Source organism: Pygocentrus nattereri, chromosome 15, assembly GCF_015220715.1.
Source record: "Pygocentrus nattereri isolate fPygNat1 chromosome 15, fPygNat1.pri, whole genome shotgun sequence".
In the NCBI taxonomy this organism is placed as follows: Eukaryota; Metazoa; Chordata; class Actinopteri; order Characiformes; family Serrasalmidae; genus Pygocentrus; species Pygocentrus nattereri.
In genome coordinates, this window is record NC_051225.1 from 34,810,607 (window position 1) to 34,832,092 (window position 21,486).

Here is a 21,486-nt window from a genome sequence, read left to right on the forward strand (position 1 = left end):
GCCATTGTTTAGACTTACTTTAATCTTCCATTATCAGCCAAGTATTCCTTGGAAAACAGCCCATTAGTTAATTGTTATCCTCAATCTTAAGAAGTGAGTGATTAGAGGGGTTATTTGAGGACATTTCTTCAGGGATGCGGACAGTGCACTTTTAAGAGCATACATACCCTCACGTTGCATGGAGTAAAATCAAGTAACACACTCTATACATTCATAAATTAGCATATTATACATTATATAATAAAAACGTACAATTAGAAGGGTTCAGTCGTGTAAACAGATGAAACGCATTTCTAAGACATAAGTTAACAATTTACGCTGTATAATAAAATGTCAGTAGTAAAGGTTTTTACAGTGGATATAAAAAGTCTACACACTTTTACTGAAATTGCAGGGTTTTGTGTTGTAAAGCTAGGAGATAAATCAGGCCAAATGTTTTTTCATATGTAATCTGCAATGGAATACTGCAACCAACAGCAAATTTCCAGAGAAAAATGAAAGTGCAACACCCTGGTTGCATAAATCTTCACACCCTTTTATAATGGGGGCCTGCAGCTGTGTTCAGAGACAGATGGATGCACCACAGAGCTCTGTGAAGACTCTCATCAAAATGTGGAAAAAGTGTTTCCAAGGTCAGAAAAATCTTCAAACGTTTCGGGCAGAATCCAGTAAGATCACACAATGACCACACAGCTCTTCAACTAAAGAACACTATACCTACTGTGAAGCATGGTGGTGGGAGCATCATGTTTTGCAGCTGCTTCTCTACAGTACTAGTCAAGATAGATGGATGGGATAATTACTAGCTCCAATAACAAAATATTTGACAAAACCTGCTGGACCAGAGGAATTTCCATTCTTCCTTGATGACAATCATTCGAACCCCACTTCCACATTCACCAAGCAATGGTATCAAAAGGGAAGATTAGTGCCTTAGAATGTCCCTCAGAAAACCTGTGAAATTACATAAACTGGACTGTGCACAGAAGATCACCTGGCCATTTGAAGGAGCTTGATTTTTTTGCAAGAAAGAGTGGGATAAAAGTCCAGGTGTGAAAGATTTATAAAGGCTTTTAAAGATTACTGCTGTAATAAATGTAAAAGGTGCTTCAAAAAAGTCTTAGCTGCGGGGATTTGCACACTTATGTAACCAGTGTACTGTAGGTTTTTACAATTTCAGTTATTTTTCTGAATAATTTTCTATTTATTTTCTCTTGCATTTTGACAATTATAAGATCTATTTAAATATGGAAAAATAAGTGATATGATTTATCACAAAAACTTGCAATTTTCAAAAAGGGTGTTTAGACGTTTGATATCCACTAGAATGATCATGGTATTGTATAAGGGAATTACGAAAAAGCACACATTCTCTGTAAGTGTCCACAAGCTTCACTGCTCTTTTCATTAAATCTTTCAACAGGGACATAAAAAGCTTTGCTTTCCCATCAAGGCCACAGTTCATACTGATGATTGTAATCCTAAGCAAAGCCAACAAGTATGTACACATGGCTAGATTGATCTGGTCAGGCTACACGTGTCATGAGCTCTTCCAAGGCTCGCTCACGGTGGTTCTCATGGACAAGCAGCACCTCTTTGATAGCGTTCTGCTGGAAGCCCATCTCATGAAACTGTGTGAGCAGGTGAAGAAACTCCTCGGCCTAAAAGACAAGATGTGTTAGTAAATGTAACGGTAAAAGTCTGAACTCTTGAACGCCTGAGGCCTAAAACATACACAAAAACATGTTACTAACACAAAAAATACTACAGTCGTATTCAAAAGTTTTGGCACCCCTAGTCAAATGACTTTTTTTTGTGAAAAAAAAGTGAAAAGTTTAAACATCCTCTATAGAGAATAGACTGCACCTTTAAATGCACATTTACTGCTTATTTGCTGAATTTACTATATCGAGTAAGTAAAAACATAAAATGCTGTCTGTGCAAATGTTATGGTATTTTATAGTTTGTTTTATTTTTGTCCAATATGTCAAAATCAAGAAAATGTGCCCTAAAATTGGCAGAAAAATATCAACTTAGAAATTTCACTTAGAAAATTTTCTAAGCATATCATTGGAAGGGGGGTATACAAGCTTTTGCATGACAGTAAACTAATTGTAAAGAGCTGATTCAATCTAATATATAATAATAGATCTAAATATTTATAATATATAAATTAGAAAGAATACATCACTAGAACATATAGATAGCATGTTTCTGAATTATCTGTTTTAGGGCTGCCCAGAGATCTTTTGTTAATTGCTGTCGCAACACTGGCCTCTGCAATACTGATATCACAAAAGGTTGCCATGTGCAAATCAGCCCACTAAACAACCACAATGCTGATTGTTCTACACTGTAAGAATCTTGACCAATCATCTTGACCAAAATGATTAAATGATTGCAACAGTGCAGGCCAATACTTGTTGATGGATTCACCATTGGACTGCAGTATCTTCAACATAAAAAAGATGCAGGATGCTACAAACTAATTTTGGACATCTGCCTGACGATTACCTTTGTCTCACAGTTCTGAAACATCTCCAGAGCTTCCTCCACCTGAGCTTCATCATAGCCAAGTTCACATAGCCGATCGCATGCCACCAGGTAACTCAGGATCTTCAGGAAAACATCCATAGGTCCGGTTATATCACAGCAATGAGAGTTACATAAGCACATGCAACTGCAGTAATATTAACTAAATCCTTGTGGATTCTTGCAAAGCTTTAGCCCTTTGGCCGACTTTGAGTTTTAGTGGTTCAGTTGATGCTGCTGTCAACTACACTGTTGTTTGCATTCATTGTGTGAGACAAGGAAGCTGGCTCATCAGCCAGGTTTGGAGCAACCATAATTAAGGATCACAATGGATGAAACAGGAGAAGTAGTGTGGACTGTGAGAAGTATGATGGTGTGGCGGTAAGGCCTCCAACTTTCAGTGGATGGAGAGAGCGTGTCTGATCAATCAGCATAAGCATTTTATGCTATTGCTAATAACAATAATCATAAGAAGAAGAAAAAGAAGAAGATTTTTTTAGGCATCTCATACATAAAAGCACAGCTTAAGGTGGTTTGCAGTAGCCCATGCTCCCAGATGTCTGCCGACTTCGCCGAATCCCAAAGCCAATTTCCTTCAGCTCATTTGACGTTAAGTCAGCATGTCTCCACTATTTTGAGCAATATTTGAGTCATCTGGGCTTTTATGGCTACACGAGGTCACAGAGTCTAAAAGGTCATAGAAGATCAAGATTTCTCTTTTAAGATTTCACGACTTCTTATCCTGTTTGTTCCGCATGATTCTGAACCCTTCTGAGTGTGCTTAACATCAAAGTCGCTGCTTTGAGACTGGGAGCCTTTCTGCATGCCTCACCTGAACAGCTATAACCCTTTTGATCTGATAGGGGAACTCAACCAATTTTTCAAAGTTCCTGCATTAGCAAAAGGTAATATATATATTAAAAAATGGTTCATCTAGAGTGGTTTGGTGTGAAATGCTCTGTTCTAGAGAAACAGTGGTGGTGATAGGAACCAGACATCAGAAGAGTTCAATGCCTTTAAAAACTCTCTCATTGAAATGCTTATGAATACACAGTCTGATGTCTGAGACACTGGTTTTCAATGGGTTTGAGATAACCTTTTGGTCTAAAGTGCACGTTTAATCCATTCCTGGCTGAGAGGTCCATGTAAGGCAGAACAGTTCCCATGGAAACCTTTTCAGAATTACCATTACTATTTTACCATCATTACCATTACATATAAAAACTTAATAGACATGTGTAGGTTCACTGGTGGTTTTTGGATAGTAAATAAAACACATTTATCTGTGTTGTAGTCATTGGGACTCCTGGTTCCTATGAGCACCACTGTAAAGACATCCGAGTTGGTAAATTTCTCTACGATGAACCATTTCATATCAAACCATCCCAAATGACTTTGATTACATGTCAATGAATGAATTATGATGACTTTTTGAAAAATCAACAGGATTCACCTCAAAACTTCACCTTCTCATGCATGTCAAAAACCACATCAATGCTGCTGTAACATCAACCACAGGATATTAGTAACCTTGGTAATACGCCCTTATTTTTTTAACTGGCTTTGCCCCTGACTCATCTCAGAGAAGCTCTGTGATGCTGAGAACCAGTTAATACATAGCAGGTTGTGGAAACTTTAGGAGGATATGGTATCTATTTTTACCATGTTATTTTTCCCCTTCATCTTGACCAGAATCAGATTAAAGTAGCTGGAACCAGATGTTATGTCCATACGGAGGAGCTGCATTGAAATGCATGGTTCAGAAGAATGTAGGTACATTAAAAAAACCTGGCAGCGACGACTCATATTACATAACTCATGTCGTCACCCTAGAAAAACTTATCACACACACAACTTTTGCACTTTCTGTACCATTTCATTTAACGGCTGGACACAGTGAGGTTACAAAGGGGACATGTTATGACCTCATATTCCTGACATTCCTGTTCATATCTAGTAGTGGGGAAATATTTTCTAGATGCTTTAATGGTTAGAGGGGCCGTGTTGTACATTTTTCTTAGATTTTATCGCTTTTTTTCCCCACTTATCGTATTTGTGTGCTTTTATGCACCAAAAAAAGTCAGGATTCCATTTTTACATGACATTTTCCAGCTTCTCTGTGTCTTAAAGGTACACTTCAGTGAAAAATCTAATTTACCCAATTTTCCACTTATACCAGATGTTGACCAGCCAAGCTGTCCAAATTTTGCTTCTTTAGTTTAACGCTAGAGCTTTGAGGATAATGTTACACTAGAACTCAAACTGCATCCAGGTCTTCATTAATGTTGTGCCAACTTGTCAATATGACTTTTAGGACCCAGTGTTTATAGCTGTAAACTATAAAAACGAACAAAACTTCACCACTGCTTGCAGCCATTTCAGAGACCACCAGTGCTGGCATTTAAAGGATTACTTTTGGATCAGATTCCTCAGTGTTTATGATGGTCATTGTCACAAATGCTGATAGATCAGCACCCTGACTCCTGAGGTGGTTTGTGAATATAGACTCTGCTGTCTTAAGCGGCTGCCAGTCTTGTTGATTTTTATAGTTCACAGTAACTGTGCATTAAAATTGAATTAACATTAAAATGAATGAAGACCTGGATGCGATGTTAATGGGTTAAAAGACGTTTTCGCAACGTATTCTTACGGAAATGATTTGGGTGACTATTGAGTTCTATTAATTGTTAGCAATACTAGCTTCGCCAGTTCAGCGCTTATCTAAAGAAGCAATATTTGGAGTCCCGATGTCTCAAGCAATTAGCTACATTTAGGGTTAATTGTGTAAATTTGATTTTTGGGTTTTATTTTGGTTACTGTTAGTTTAAGACTAATATATGTAAAGGAGATATTGTCTGATTGGCTGCCTTGTGTTGCACCTCATTCAAAGAGCTGCATGAATAGGCGGGGCTAAAATGCTGCAGGCTAAATTGGCAGATGATTGTAAATGTGTTGATTTTTTTATGACACCACAGCGGGCTCTTTTTACAGCTTAATTTTTTATATATGGACTGTATGAACTGAAGAGGGAACTTATACAATGCATACATACTATATCTAATACATGATTTAGGCCTTTTAAAATGCATAAAATATCATTTTGGGAATACTTTAAATTGTATTATGACAAACTTTTAGTTACCCACACTCTTTACCCTGTAATGTTTAATGATTGCATAATTGACCAAGGCTTAAAAAAGGCTGAAAGAAAGTAGGAAAGAAAGACGGAAGCCATAAAGGATGCCCAGTGGGATTGGTGGGAAAGGACACTGCTGTTAAAAAAAAGTTCAAGTTCAATGATATTCTGGGTAATGGAGTCCAGACCTTTGATAGTTTGACAGTGTAACCAGGCAACTGGATCAAAACAAGTTGCTATGCTGTATCTCAGATAGCATGCTTCCTTAGTGTACTTGCCAATTTAGGTGGATGTACTCAAAGTGGAAAATGCAAGTACTTGTAGTTTTAAAACTCTGATGAACAGAAAAAGTATGAAAGGTTGGCCTGCAGAAGCAGAAGAGGGAGAGCCATCAGAAGAAGCAGTTCAAAATCTTCAGAATGGCAAACACATCACTACACTGCATGTAAGCTAGACGACTCTGTCTTTTAAAGGGCCTATGTCATGGGTAACTACACTTCTTTCACTCAAGTCTCAGTCCATCCGGTCTGAATATGGAAACTAAACTGCAAAAATAGCTTGTTTTGATTTACATGCTTTTGTGATGTCACAAAAACCCACACACATATCTATTCGCCTATTCAGTCTACAGCAATATGAAGTACACTACAGGGCAGCCAATTTAGAACAGAGCGATATGCTTAGAAAAAAAGACACAAACTCTAGTCTCAGCCTTGGATGCTCCACCCACATGTAGATAGAGAGTCTGATATCTAATACATGTTAAGCTGGCCACAACTGTGAGGACATTGTTACTTGCACAACCTTGTGGGTGCATTTCTGCCCAGTGGGTTTTATCAGTCCAACAGAAAACACAATCTGTTCTGTAGCTTTTAAGCATGATATCCTCAAGAGTTTGTCGGCACACTTGTTTCCTGTGGAATTGTTTTTGTTGTAGTACAGTTTTGAAAAATTGCCCTACAAGTGACACTTAAACAACAGTCTGTTTGTTTGTGGTTATTCTGCTAAAATACACCAGACTCTCTGCGGACAGGTGAAAGTCTGGATTGCAAGACTAGTAAAGACTTTACACGGAAGAAATCTTTCTTGTTGTGGAGATCACTGCATGTCCAGTAACCAGAATAACCTGAAAAATACGTTTTACGCCCAAATTATTTATTTTTGTCAGATTTTACCTGTGATTTTATGTATGTTTTTAAAATGCTGGCCTGGCCATCAGTATCTAGTATGAGTTAAGGTCTCTCCCCACTCAAGTAGCTAGGAGCCTGGTCTTGATGATTGGACATAAGATTGCGACCAAATAGGCAAACCATACTATAAGCTTGAAGTGCACACAACTGTAAGAACACAGTGCACAGTGCCAGAGTGGAGTCACAAGGGTAAAGTCTGGTTACACTGCACCAGTGACAAAGTGGGTGCAAATACTGACCATGCTCAAGGATGACCACGAGAGATGCATTGCATCCAAGCCTGAACTCAAATTTCATAGTGCTGTCACAGTCACTAGCTCAGCTATCCCACCCCCACTGACCTGCTCTAGACTGTGCTGGCCGGTCTTCTGCAGGGCGATGATGGCCGTGCGCAGTGGGTAGCCGCGCTCTGTCACAGCCTCTAGCAGCTGCTGCTCTTCAGGGCTGAGAGCTGAAAGCAGCTCCACTGAGGAGTCCTGGGAGGCAGCGTGGGAACCCAGCGGCTGCAAGGGGGCCAGGGGCAGGTCTGAAAACTACAGGGGAAAAAAAAAACAACAACACAGACTATAAAAATCAGTATCCCCAGAGAAGAGAGGAAACAGTACACTGCTGCTGAGAAAATCACCATGGGAAGAATGCCTGGGTGGTGATGTGCTCTCAAGCAAGAAATATTGAAGGTAGTTCATTATTATCATAATGAGTCTTTCTAAGGTAGCTTCTCAAAGTACTACTACTACTTGTTAAAATAATAGTGTAACAACAACAACAACAACAACAACAACAATAATAATAATAATAATAACAATAATAAAACCAATCACAAAGAACAACCAACATTTTTTATAAAAATAAAATAATAATTAACAATACAAGTGGACACATGGATACACTTTTTAAATGAACAATTACTGTTTATTTGCTAGAACAAAATGTGATCTTTGCAAAATGATAAAAAAAATTGAATTATTTTTTATAAATTAATTAATCACTAATTAATTAATATTAATAAGGAGTTGGTCCTCCTTTGCAGCTATAACAGCTTGAACTCTTCTTGAAAGCTTTCTACAAGATTTTGGGATGTGTCTGTGGGAATTTGCTCATTCATCCAGACGACAAACATTTTTGTGAGGTCAGATCTCTGATGGATGAGAGCGTCTGGCTCACAATCTCCATTCTAGTTCATCCCAAAGGTGTTTGATGGGGTTGAGGTCAGGAGTCTGTGAGGGCCAGACAAGTTCTTCCACACCAAACTCACCCAGCCATGCCTTTATGGACCTTGCTTTGTGCACTGGGGCTCAGTCATGCTGGAACAGAAAAGGGTCTTCCCAAAAAGTTGGAAGTGTACAATTGTCTGAAATATCTTGGTTTGCTGATGCATTAAGATTTCCCTTCACTGGAACTAAGGGGTCTAGACCAACCCCTGGAAAACAACCCCATAGCATCATCTCTTCTCCACCAAACTTTACAGTCAGCACGGTGCAGGCATTTAACGTTCTCCTGGCATTCACCAAATCCAGACTCGTCCATCAGACTGCCAGACTTGTCATGCCACAGAACACGATTCCAAAATACAGTAAAAGTGTGCTTTACACAAATGTTTATAAAGGCAGACTGCATGGCTAGAAGCTTAATTTGATACATGGCAATGGGACTGAATTAAACACCTGAATTCAGTGAGTCAGATGTGTGTTCCCACCACCATTATACACTTACAGTATCCTGGACGTAGAACATAACATGCAGCTGATATCATGGAAAGTGACAGTTGCCCGAACTGGTTTATGCCATCACCTCATGCTTGACCTTGAAACGCAGCTCTGTTGAGAAAGGCATTCACCAGCCCATTCCATGTGCTAATCTGAACAAACTTGTCGCAGCTTGGGCAGTTTCCAGGAAAAGACTTTGCACTGGATATTTTTAGCCACTTCATCTTTAGGGACATTTGAGAAACGCAGACTGACAGTCAAAATAGCTGTCAGCAGCCTGAATGACACCGGCTGCCCAAAGTCTAATTCGATACTATAAATAGCCTCCATTTTAACTGCAGCAAGGAATACATTTAAAATAGCTTTGGAATAATGGTGAAACAGGACCGGACTATTTGAGCAGCTCCAAGGCTGTTGGGACTAAAATATCCTTCTTGTTTTATTTGCGTCCACTCACAGCACAGGTTCTGTCTACTTTCAGAGAACATCCCCAAAGAGGACTATAAAGAACATAAGTGAATCAGAGTGAATTGTGCACATAATATGTACGGCAGACTTGGAAGGACATAAAGACAAAATATAGGCTACAACGAAACAATCATTCCACTTATTTGAGCAAAATATGAAACCATAAAATAGCAAAAACTAGAACTACACTTGTCGTTTTAAGCCTGCAGTATGTACACTCTAAACATATACTACACTATATTATAGTATATAAGATAGAGCATATCTTGTGTTCTACAAAGTAAAATGTAGGTTATATACATCAGTTAAGGCCTATGATATACTGTATATACTCTATAGCACATTACTTTGTGGACTGCATAGAAAAACTATGGAAGACAAATGATACAGAACTGTAGACAATGTGTTTTCACCTGCATGGCAGGTGTGTGAGGGTGTTCAAAATGACTATATGCTATTTGAAACCTACATTATGCATTTTTTAAACACAAATTTTATTTATGCATATTATGTACCGACCAGCTACTTCATTAAGGACACATTCATAGGTATGACCCTATTTGCCCTCAGAACAGCCTGAATTCTTTGTGTCACATCTTCAACATGGTGCTGAAAACACTGATTGAAGTCCGTGTTAGCATGCCTGCATCATGTAGCTGGTACAGACTTATCAGCTGCACATCCGTGCTATGTATATCCCATTCTACTATGTTCTGTCAAAGGTGCTGTATTGGATTTAAACCTGGTGACTTGAGAGGCAACGAAAGTACACTGCCAAACTGGCGCATTACTATACTGGAAGCAGCCATTTAGAAGATGGGTTATCTGTGACCATATAGGGATGCATATGGTCAGCAGCAACACTCATATTGGCCGTGGCATTCAAACAATGCTCAATTGGTGTTACTGTTTGTGTTAAAAAAAAACATCTGCCCCCACTATTACTACACCACTGCTTGGATCCATTGATTTCCCCAAATTATAACCATGCCATCTGCATGCCAATGCAGAAATATAGATTCTTCAAACCAGGTGAGGTTCCTCAAACCTTCAACGGCCCAGTTTGGTTCAGCCTGTGGCCACTGTAGTCTCAGATTCCTCAGATGTCCTTGGCACACAGGACTGCAACCTGCTGTTGTAGCCCATCCACCTCCATTTTAAGAGATGCTCGAAAAGGTCTGGCCATTCTCTTCTGACCTCTCTCATCAACAATGCATGGCATGTCCTCCCACAGAACTGCTGCACCTTGGATGTTTTTTGTTTTTGCACTACTCTGTGTAAACTCTTTTAGTTTAGCGCATGAAAATCTCAGGAGTTTCTGCAATTTCACTCAGCAGTTTCTGAAATAAAACAATCATGTCTAGCACTAACAATTTAGAAACATCAAAGCCATTTAAATCACATTATTCCCCCATTCTGATGTCTGATGTGCACATTAATCATTAACTGAAGGTCTTGACCGTTTCTGCATTGCGTTTTTATGTGTTGTGCTGCTGCCATTATTTCAAAAGGCTTGGGAGTCATCAGAGTGTTGTTTTTTTTTTGGCAAATGTGAGCCTTAATGTTCCTCAGTGATTTTTAGCTTGCAGCTATCTCATGGCATGGATACCATTTTTGCCTATTCTCTGTATTATGAATTAAGAATGCTGAAGTTATCTGAGGTGAGCGAGGCCTGCAATTCTATAGATGTTCGTCTGGGTTCTGTTGTGACTGCCTGTTCTTGCGGGGATCTTGATAGGCTGGTCACTTCTGGGAAGATTCAACACTGTGAATCTTTTTTCTGTTTGGATATAATGGCTCTCACTTTGGTTTGCTGGAGTCCCAGAGCCTTCGAAAATGCTTTGTAACCCTTTCCAAACTGATATATCTCAACAACTGTCTTTCTCACCATTTCCTCAGTTTCTTCTTAACACGGCATAGTGATCAACAAAATTCAGGTAAATATAGTCGACTGAGTAACTAACAGGGCATCATTTTTTCCCAAGGCCAGCTGATGTTGGGTAACTTTTTCCTTCAATAAATGAAACGATCACTTGGCTTTGTCTTAGATCTGAAATAAATGTGACAAATATGCAAAAACAGAAGAAATGAGGAATACGTTGTTGGCACTGTATAGGGTGAGGTTTTCTTACCCGTGTGGTGTTTGAGGAGGGGTGTCCCAACTGCCTGACTAAGTGCTGATGTGAGCCACTAAGATCTGTGCTTTGGCTTCTTCTGAAGTTACTTCCTGTAGGTTTTGAGTCTGAAAGCGAGGTCAGTTGGAAGTTGACCTGCCGTTGAGCGGAGAGGCCACAGGTTGAAGGCAGGGTGAGGAAATTCGAGGAGCAGCGAGAGCGCAGGTCTTTTACGCCTGGCCCTCGTCTAGGTGAGCCTGAAGAAGTGCTGCATTTTGATCCTTCGTTCCCTGGGAAAGAGGCCTCCTCGCTTTCACAATAGTTGTCATCGTTGGAGTCAGAAACGGTGAATTTCACCCGACCTTTCATAGCGCGGTAGTGAGCCGCGTTCAGGCTCCGGCTGCGGGGCCGAGGGTTTGGCTCCCAGAAGTCGCTGCTCCAGCGGCTAGCTAGCCTGCTCTCTTGAGGACTGCTGAACATCATCCAATACGGAGGACAGGATGGGGACATCCCAGATGGTGAATTGGGATGGGGTGCACTGCTGTACCCCCCCTGCAGGCCTGTCAGAACCCAGTTCTCCAAGCTAAACACATACTGTTAGAGAAAGAGACAAAGAACTTCAGATTTACACGTTGCATATCTCTGGCAGAATAAATCCTTCATTCATTTCAATTAAGTAAAAACAATAATTAACTAAAAACATGTGGGAAATATAATGTTTAAACTTAATTGTCATGTAAGTAAATAAATAAATAATTGTCATTTTTCTGCCAACGTCACAAATGACAGTAAATATTACAGACAACAACTACAAAAAAATGTAGTAGCCACGTATACATACACACATCAGAGAACAGAAAACACATCAGAAAGTGACACAGAAGCCTCAACAACTAAGCACATTTGTTTCAGCTATTTATTGTACACATACTTTAAAATGATTCTTCTCAGGAGACTCACTGTCTGTTTTTCAAAGACATCTGCAGACACACCTCCAAAGACATTCAATCCAAATACGTGCAGTGGTGTTGAGGTCTGGACTCTGGGGTGGTCAGTCCATTGTTCCGCTTCTTTGTTTGATGTGTCTGTCAGTGAGGTTCTTCTTGACAGCTACACATCCTTTCAGACCCACAGCGCCGAGTCGTCTTCTCACCGTGGAAGGACGGACAGAAACACCTGTGGATTTATTCAGATCTGAAGCAGCTTTTTTATTTTATTTTTAAATTTTCCCGCAACCCTGAGGGAGAAGCGGCTAAGAAAATGTGTGTGTGTGTGTGTGTATTTTAAATTTTAGTATTTAATCTTTACTATTAGAAAGTATTGTTTTCTATGTTTCAGTTCTTACCCTAATTCAGTAGTTTTAGTTACTTTCATTTTGCTAATCTGCATAATAATTTATATGGTTGCCCTGATTTGCATGATCTGCCTTATTGTTCCTCATTTTTTCTTTTTATGTACTGTTTAAATAACAAGTTCTTCATCATATTTTATTTTTTACTATCATTTATTTCTTCTACCAAAAATGTATTTTCACTCTTTTTAATCCCTTTGTTTTCTATAATGCTGAGCTACACTGCAAATGAGGGTCAGCCTCAACGTAATCTGAGTTTAAATAAAGATTTATTGATTGATTTATCTGATGGGGACAGTCTTGGTGGTCTACACGGTGTTGCCTGTGGCTGTTAGGAGTGCCTTTTAAGAATTTTTAAAACTTTTTTTTACTTATTTTCTTTTGACTTTCTCCTTCCTTATGCAACCAGATCTTATATCTAATCTTCTATATTTTTTGAAAAATGAACACCTTGTTAGATGTTTGCTTAGACATCCAATCTACAGCAAAAATGACCCTCAATATAATTACATCTCAAGTTCACCCAGAGTATAGTTGATGTTTCATGAGGAATCCAGCCTTCGAACAGTAAATGGAATGTTTCATGAACTTATGTTGCTTCCTGTGTGAATTCGCCTTCAAAATGCCAGAGTGTTCAGGATAACATGAATGTCAATGCTGTAATGCAAGGCGAATCCCACTGCAACTATAGTTCTCTTTTGCTTTCATCACCATGATAGATCACAGGGCCTCGCTGAACAGGCATGTATGCGGCAAACGTTACCCTAGCCAAAGATTACGTAACACATTTCAGCCCATTCATTCCACTTTAAAGTAATACTGTGCAAAAATGTGCTTCGAGGCAGGTAAGAAACATTGGTTCTGGATAGACAAAGGAAAACAAGAGTGAGCGCCGAAACAAAACGCAGCGCAGCCTACTTCCATAAAAGGCTCTGGCAAGCGCTCTTTTCTGATCAGATAATAGCTGCCACTCAAATTAATGGCAGAGAAAGGCTTGCTTTCCCTGAAAGAGCCTTCAGCCAAAAAAACACAATCCTATGAACTTTAAGTGCTGTTGCCATTTAGTCCAAACAGATCTCCAGTGCTATCTAGTGTCAACATTAGTTGTCAGCCAACAGTCTTTTTATGGACAATGTCTTGTGTCGTGATACTGAGTTGAGCCTCATGTTCTAAGGAGTAATTACATTAAACAATTCTGTGTATCAGCAACTTGGCAACTATGCTGAAAATAGGCCTCTACGGTAAGAACACACCATTTTACCAGCTGCACACCAGCAGAGTAACTGCGTATTCAGTACTGTGCAATAGTTACCCATCATGATGATTTCAGATCAGGTAATGATAAACACAAAATGGGACTCTAACAACCACCTGGAAGACCTGGTAGACACCAAAACTGTCCCCATCAGATAAACAGCACTTAAAGCTTTCATTTCTGAGAGAGAGGAGAAAATCAAGCTGCTTCAGATCTGAAACCATCCACAGGTGTTTCTGTCCATCCTTCCACTGTGAGAAGACGACTCAGCGCTGTGGGTCTGAAAGGATGTGTAGCTGTCAAGAAGAACCTCACTGAGAAAAGGAGCCAGACACATCAAACAAAGAAGCTGAACAATGGACTGACCACCCCAGAGTCCAGACCTCTGCATAATTAAATGCGTGTGGGGTTATTTGGATCATCAGAAGCAGAAAATGCAACCAACTTCTACGACTAAGCTTTGGAGAGTTGAGCAATATGGCAAAAATATAATATCAGGATACTTTAAGAGATACCAAACACAATATGTCACAATATTTATTTTTTCAAACATCTGATCAGTTGCAACTGAGAAAAAAGAACTTATGTCATGAGTTGCACTAAATCAAGTTTAGCAGGACTAATATTGCTCTATTTATAATAACACAGGCAGTTGGTCAGTGTTCTAGAAGTACTGACAATATAAATTATATGCTCAAGAAAAAACTCTATGGTGACATAATTTATCACGATAATGGTATATATTGTCATATTGCCTAGCCTGATGTGGAGGTGTGCAAAAATATCCCTTGCAGATTGCTGGGCTGCTATGATGTCTGTAGTGTTTGCTAAGCGGTTGCTAGGCAGGTGCTCTGGATTTTATAGTGGTTGCTAGACGGTTGCTAGGTGGTTGCTCTGGTTGTCAGAGTGGTTGCCAAGTGGTTGCAAAGCAGTTGCTAGGCGATTGCAATTGCGACTGAAGTGCGGTTACTATGGTGTCCATATACTGAAAAAGTGAAAAATGTGATATTGTGCTAATGTATTAATGCTTCTTGTAATTTTCTGTTAATGTTTTCTGCTTTTTCTAAAGCTCAAAAGGCAGTAACGTAAGCGTAATGGCTGTTTTGTGTGGGAATTAAATAAATACACAGTACTGTGGGGGGGGGGGGGGGGGGGGGGGGTAGTTGGTGGGTATGTCTCTATACAGAAGAGTGATCCATCTGTGTTTTCCCATGACGCTGCTAGAGTTCTTAGGGATAATTACATTAGACGAACAAACTGTTGGAGCCAGCAGATGTTCTAGATCAATTACACTGAGCCTACATTGAGGTCAGAGCTACTTTGGATGTAGCAGTACAGTATCTGAGATCTTCAGAAAAAAACATGCCAAGCACAACATCCTTCAGTGTCGAAGCCTAATTTAGTGTAAGAGTGCTGTGGCCACAAGATTTTCTTACAACCCTAACCCAAACGTCCTGGTGCTGTTTACAGATGGCCTTCAAGATGCTGAAGTACACTACAGGCCAGAATGGTGCAAGCAAGCAATGATTTTAAACAATATTTTACAATTCACGGGAAATTCCACCAATTTTTTAAAATAGTCTGCATAATGATGTTAAGATGTTAAAGTCATTCAGAGTGTTTTGGTGTCAAATGCTCCATTCTGAAGAAATTCAAGTACAGTTGTTCACATTGGAACCAAGTCTGAAAAATATAATGCTTCTAAAAAAAACCTCTCACAGCAACATTTTAAATGAACTGGTTACAAATATGCAGCCTGATGCCTGAGACATTGTTTTATGGTAGTCCTGAAAAAAGGTTTTAGCTGGTCCAACCTTTTACCAGCAAGGTGTACCTAATAAAGTGGCCAGCAAGTGTGTACATATATATATATATATATATATATATATATATATATATATATATATATATATAGCTTTAAGTAGTTAGTGTTGCTTCCAAACTGTATTGTATTTTAGATGATAAATATACAGCTTGTGTAGCTCGTGTCATTGTGAAAGGTCCTTTGGGTTTGGACAATCCCAAGGTGGAACACTAAGTTCTAGTTTCTCCAACCTCGGTCTCTTGCAGGATCTTCAGGTAGTCTGGCAGGATGATTTCTGGAGCCATGACCAGTTCCACCTCCTCTTTGACCTCTGCTAAGGAGCCTAGAGGGATTTTGAACGGCATTTCATCCAGGCAAGCCATTCTCACGGTCACTGGCCTGCAAACACACAAGGTGAAATAAGTCTGGTGGGGACCCTTTTTTTGGACATTTGGATTAAAACTACACTGAAAACACAGTGTTGAATTTATAGACCTGGATGTCATCTCCACAGGAATAAACATTTTGTTAATGCATCACCTTTTCCAGCACACAGCAGATGACAAAGATTTCCTAAAAAATTTCCTGGAAAATGTCCTATGTTCCAAAATAAGAGTGATGCATGGTGCTCGTTTTCAGATTCAGATATGTCCTTCTTGAGCACCTCAATAAAAGTTATTATTATATTACATCAACACAGTTTTGTGTTTACGTTTGGCAGGAATTGTGTTGATGTAATATAATTTGTTTGCATGGTAACGGTGTACACATTTGAGGAAGGTAAAGTCAACACATGATTTCCTTAAAACACTGTAAAGTGCCTCATATTCTTTAAGAGAAACCAACGTGAGCCAGGCTTTCTGATGTGTCTCAGAAAACTCCTACATGTCTATGTGTTTACTTCTTAACTTGCTTGCCACATCGGTTTGTTCTATTACACAATAATGGACGAGTACACGGGATTAGAGATTAGAGATTACAGGGCCTTGGCCATCTGACTGTCTGCAACTCACCCACTCTAAGCAGTATGTCAATATACTGAGAGAAGCTGCCATTTCTCTGTCTGGGAGCAGATTTGGAGATGGTTTCTCCTCTGATATGGGACCTGATGCATAAAATATGTCACAATATTTCATTTCTCTAAACCTTGAGAAATTAGAATGGACAGCATGCACCCACAGTTTGAACAATAATTTGAATAATAATATTAAATAAATTGTGAATTCAACCATCTTTGTTTAATGTTTCACATACTGTGCAGCCAATAATTACAGTAAACAGGACTAATTATGCTTTCTTTGCAATTAAGTACTGACAACATCTGTGATATGCTCCCAACTTAATGGGGTGTATCGTGCTGGAATTTATTACAAGATGAAGAAATATTGTCATATTTCCCAGTTTGAACACCCATTACATTTTACACTTTGTTGATTTTCTAAGTGAAAATAAGCACATCCTCTTAAAATCCTGAAGCAACTGTACTATAATGCAGTATGTTGTACATTGTCCATATTATGCTTCTCAATAAACACATTAAACGAAAAAAAAATAATAAGCACATCCTCTACAGAGAACACACTTAAATATGGTATTTCTATTCTAAACTATTCTACAGCATTTATACTTATTTGTATACTTATTTGTATCAATATAAATGATAAAAATAAGCCATAACGTTTGCACAGGCCACATTTTATGTTTCCTAATAAGCCAAACTGAGCTAACAAACAGTAACTGCGCATTCAAATGTGCAGAAGTGTGTTCTCTGTAGAGGATGTGTTCACTTATTCTCTCTTACAAAATCAACAACACATGTCATTTGACCAGGGAGCCCAAACTTTTGCCTACCTTATGGAGTATCTTAAGGTTCCACGGACCAATGTGTCCTTTGGCTGATCAAATCAGCCACCATTAAGGTTCCACTGAATCATATACCATTCATGAACTTGGAAAATTAAGATTTAAATTAAGATATTAGCCCAGGTTTAAATTAAGATATTAATTAAGGCATTAAGGTTCCTCTGATCAATATATCATTAGGGCTGCTGATGTTCATCAGCATATTGATGGACCAATATGTTGCTTGACCATTAACTCGAGAAACAAATGAAAATAACATGTAAATCCACGGCTCTTTAGGGGGTTTCTTTACTTTTAGACCATTTAAAATGATATGACTGGCTTTTTAAAGTTTCAGCTCATTAAAATCAGCATCAGTCCCAGTTCCAAGATGTGAAAAGTAAAGTGACAGCTTGAACTTAGTCAGCTGGCCAAAGCTGACCTGCTGGAGCAGCCACGCTGACCGCCAGCCAGCGTCATCACAAAGGCCGCGGCAGAATGTGGGAAATCTGCTCAGACGAGCTGCTTCGAAAATGACCAGAAGCAGATGGTTCTAGACTTTAAAACCAAGTCTGGGTCTTAGTTGCCAGCTGCTCGGTAAGCTCTTAAGTTGTTTTCCTTCTTGTGAAGGACAGAAGAATGGAAAGTTAAAGAAGTCACATGGTGTTTGTCTTCAACTCATCTATATAGCTAATATATGATTATATATATACATCTATATAATCAAACCGCTGCAATGAGGTCTAATTCTGAGGCCTCTGAGTGACACACTAGAATAGGGGTGGGCAACTCAAATGTTAAGCCTTTTTGTTCATTCAATAAAAAAATCACACCATTTTAAGTCCATTTTATGGTCTTGGCTGTAAATATGTCTCATTATGTGCTAATGTGTGAGCATATGTTAAAAATACGATATAAACAAAAACACAGACTTACTTTGATCTGCTTTAAACTTCAGGCCAAGAAACTTTTCCTCAAAGGTAGAACAGTTTCCTGTCAAATGTCTTCGACCTTTTCCGAGGCTGAAGTCATTCACCACACTGAATTTTTCAGTTCCACCTTAAATGGTGCCTGAGGCGCCAAAGGTATCTACTGCACCATTTAAGGTGGAACGGGAGAATTCGAGCTGGCGAATGTGAAGCGACTTCAGCTTCGTGACGTTTTAGTGTTTGACGGTTTCTCGTTGCAGATTAAACGTATCAGGAAACCAGCTGGAGTGACTATAAATGCAAATAAATCAGTTTGTCTACAAATGATCAATGTTCGTCTTAAATCTCTCTCTTTGCCTTTTCATTAGCTACTAGCTAGGTGACATGTTAACGGTCAGTGAAGTAGCAGTTATAGGCTACAGTAACTCCAGCATTTAGGACCATTTATAGTTAAAACTGTCTTGAACGATCATCAGAACTTCATTTTACTGCAATCCTTTGATTATTTTATATGTTGCCGACTCCTGTGCTACTACAAGGAACTCAGTCTGGTAGATAATTCACAATGATAAAACCTGGCCTTGGCCAGATCTTCTGCAATCCACAAGTGACCAGCTAAAAAAACAAGGAGCTAAAATACACTAATTTCAAGCTGCAGCATCCGAAAGAAAACACTGACCTGTTGTAACAAAGCCTTACTTCATTCTCAGATTGTAAACAGTTTTCACATGTTTCAAATTGTGCTCAAATATTTATTCCCCAGCACCACGATTCTGTCTACATTTAGGGAATCGTTACATAAACGCTATGCATGACTTTACAAGCCAAATTAGAATGCGTAGGACCACCACTCATCCATTTTAATACACAGCGTCTGGATGGAGTTACAAATAAGAACACCTGGTGGACTAGCTGGACCATTTATAGATAAACTTTGTCAAATGGTATTACCGCCTGGCAGCACATTGAAACTTTGTTTCCCAAACCAAAAGCCCTCTATGCTTACATGAAACCTTACATAAAAGCTTCTCAGCCTGTCAGGTCCCACCTTGAAGAACACATTTCTCCCAATGCACACTGTGAAGCAAAACAGCAACCAAACTTTTACTTGGAAAAACAAAACTTCACCAAAGACAAACAGCAATGTTTTTATGGCCTACCTGTGTGGTCTTAGGGCTGAGCGATGTTGCTGTTGGCGTGGAGGTCTTAAGACTAGCAGACACGCCTGCTTACGCTGATAACACTCTGTTCTGCTAATCCACTGACATAACACCTCGACATCAGCTGTTTACCTGACTGCATCGCACCTTATAACACACACACATACATACACAAGCTGTAATCAACCACATTAAGAATTTAAGAACAGTTCATGACCTTTATTGACCTTTCACAGACACTTTCTTCCGATTAATAATAATTAAAGAATGATCTGTAAATTATAACACTGTGTCATAGTGGTCACGTGTAAACACAGTGTAGCCAGCAAAGGCCACCATAAACAGCTCAAAGGAGACTTTGTGTAATCACTAATGCTCACTAGACAACATGGGCTGTAGGAACGTCTTACAGTGATCAACTCAACTTAGATTTCAGGGCACAGCACTGAACCCACTATTATGTCAGTGCTATAATTTAACACACTACATTTTTCAATCACTTTATGTAGTATTAAAGTATATTTAAAGGGCAATTAAACCAATTTATTTATTCAAAACATCTACATGTCTTCAGTGGTTGAGATGTAAAAATATTAATTCAGTGTGGTTTGGTGTGAAATGGTTCATTTTAGAGAACACTCAGATTTCTTTACAGCGGTGGTGATGGGAACCAGGGATCGGGATGTCTCACCAGTGAAATATGGGGAAAAAGAATTCTTTTGGGGAAATTTTGCCTCACAACGTCCTGCATGTACCCCTCCACCATGAAGGGGTTTTAAAATTGTGTAAAAATACGCTTTAAAATATGGTAAAACAATGCCTCAGATGTCAGGCAGCTTATTAATAATCATTACATTTTTTAACTCTATGTGAAGGAGCTCACTAAATTCTTCAGACGTCCGGTTCCCATCACCACCTCTGTGAACAACTCTGACTCTATTATCCAAAACCACCAGCGAACCTACATGTGCCTACACAAGTTTTTAGGCACCATGCTGATGATGATAAATCTGAAATTAAGTTTTCTATGAGGACTATTCTATCTGAATGCATCCCTACACCATGAATGTTATTTGAAAAAAATAAGTTTTAGGCCAAAACCTTCTAAAAACTATCATACAACAACATCTCAGACATTCATAACCATAGGATGTAATAACTTTCTGTGAGGGAGCCACTGTGAACAATCACGACTCAAGTTTCTTATGACATTCGTTTCAGAAACATCTACAGCTCTTGTGAAGTTGGACACAACAGAGTTGCTAATCCTTGTTAGAATTAACTGCGAGTCCAAATTTCTGTGTATTTGGTAACACTTTATTTGAATGCTACAAAGAGACATCATAACCTATGCATAAGCAATAAAATAACATATTTAAACACCAATACTTCAGTTTTATGAAGGGTTGATGCCAGCATTAATGAAACAACAGTAGTACATATTAGCAATAAACAGTAAATCAGTATGAATGATTCTGATGCCCTGTAACTGAGGTGGTAACACATTTAGCACTTCTAATATCTTCAGATGTTTATACTGGGCTGGTATGTGATGTTACTGTATTATTAAGAGCAGAATGTTAAAGTGACGCTGGGCTAATATACTAAAACGTCTGCATTTTCTAACCTACAGATGAAAACGCCATTAGTCCCACGTTCTACATTTTAGAGATGTTCACCTTTTCTTTTTGGCAGATATAAACATGAGAAACATTGAGTATCTGTGTTGTATTGGTGCTTTTACAGAAAACCGTTAAAGAAAAATGACTGAAGAACGGCATCTCGTAAATACTACCATTAGCTGTTCAAATACTCAAGTACTGCCTTTCTGAACGCATCATGGTTCAGTACATTATCAGTACTTAAAGAATAAGGACCAACTACATGTTTCATAAAGTGAACTAGTCCTGGATTTACAGTAGCAGTGCAAGATATGCTGAAAAAATGGTAGTTTTGATATTCCATAGTATTTTTTATGTGGCATGACTGGGGAACTTTG

At 38.9% G+C, this 21,486-nt stretch overlaps 1 protein-coding gene across 1 annotated transcript; it reads right to left on the reverse strand.

Annotated features, from left to right (window-relative positions):
* Positions 1 to 2: 2 nt before the first annotated feature.
* Positions 3 to 20,649, reverse strand: ubap1lb (ubiquitin associated protein 1-like b). Its single transcript, XM_017699543.2, has 6 exons — positions 19,488 to 20,649; positions 15,808 to 15,955; positions 11,165 to 11,740; positions 7,200 to 7,391; positions 2,515 to 2,616; positions 3 to 1,661 (listed from the first exon to the last, which is right to left on the reverse strand). The coding sequence occupies exons 2-6, from the start codon at positions 15,937 to 15,939 to the stop codon at positions 1,527 to 1,529; spliced, it is 1,137 nt and encodes a 378-aa protein (XP_017555032.1). The 5' UTR covers positions 15,940 to 15,955; positions 19,488 to 20,649; the 3' UTR covers positions 3 to 1,526.
* Positions 20,650 to 21,486: the final 837 nt, after the last annotated feature.

Excerpts from the sequence above, each read along its gene's own strand:
- ubap1lb (XM_017699543.2), bottom strand. The coding sequence starts at position 15,939 with ATGGCTTGCCTGGATGAAATGCCGTTCAAAATCCCTCTAGGCTCCTTA. Across the intron at positions 11,741-15,807 it reads AGATCCTGCAAGAGACCGAG|TATGTGTTTAGCTTGGAGAA; the intron begins GTTGGAGAAACT and ends TTTCTCTAACAG. Across the intron at positions 1,662-2,514 it reads TTCAGAACTGTGAGACAAAG|GCCGAGGAGTTTCTTCACCT; the intron begins GTAATCGTCAGG and ends CTTGTCTTTTAG.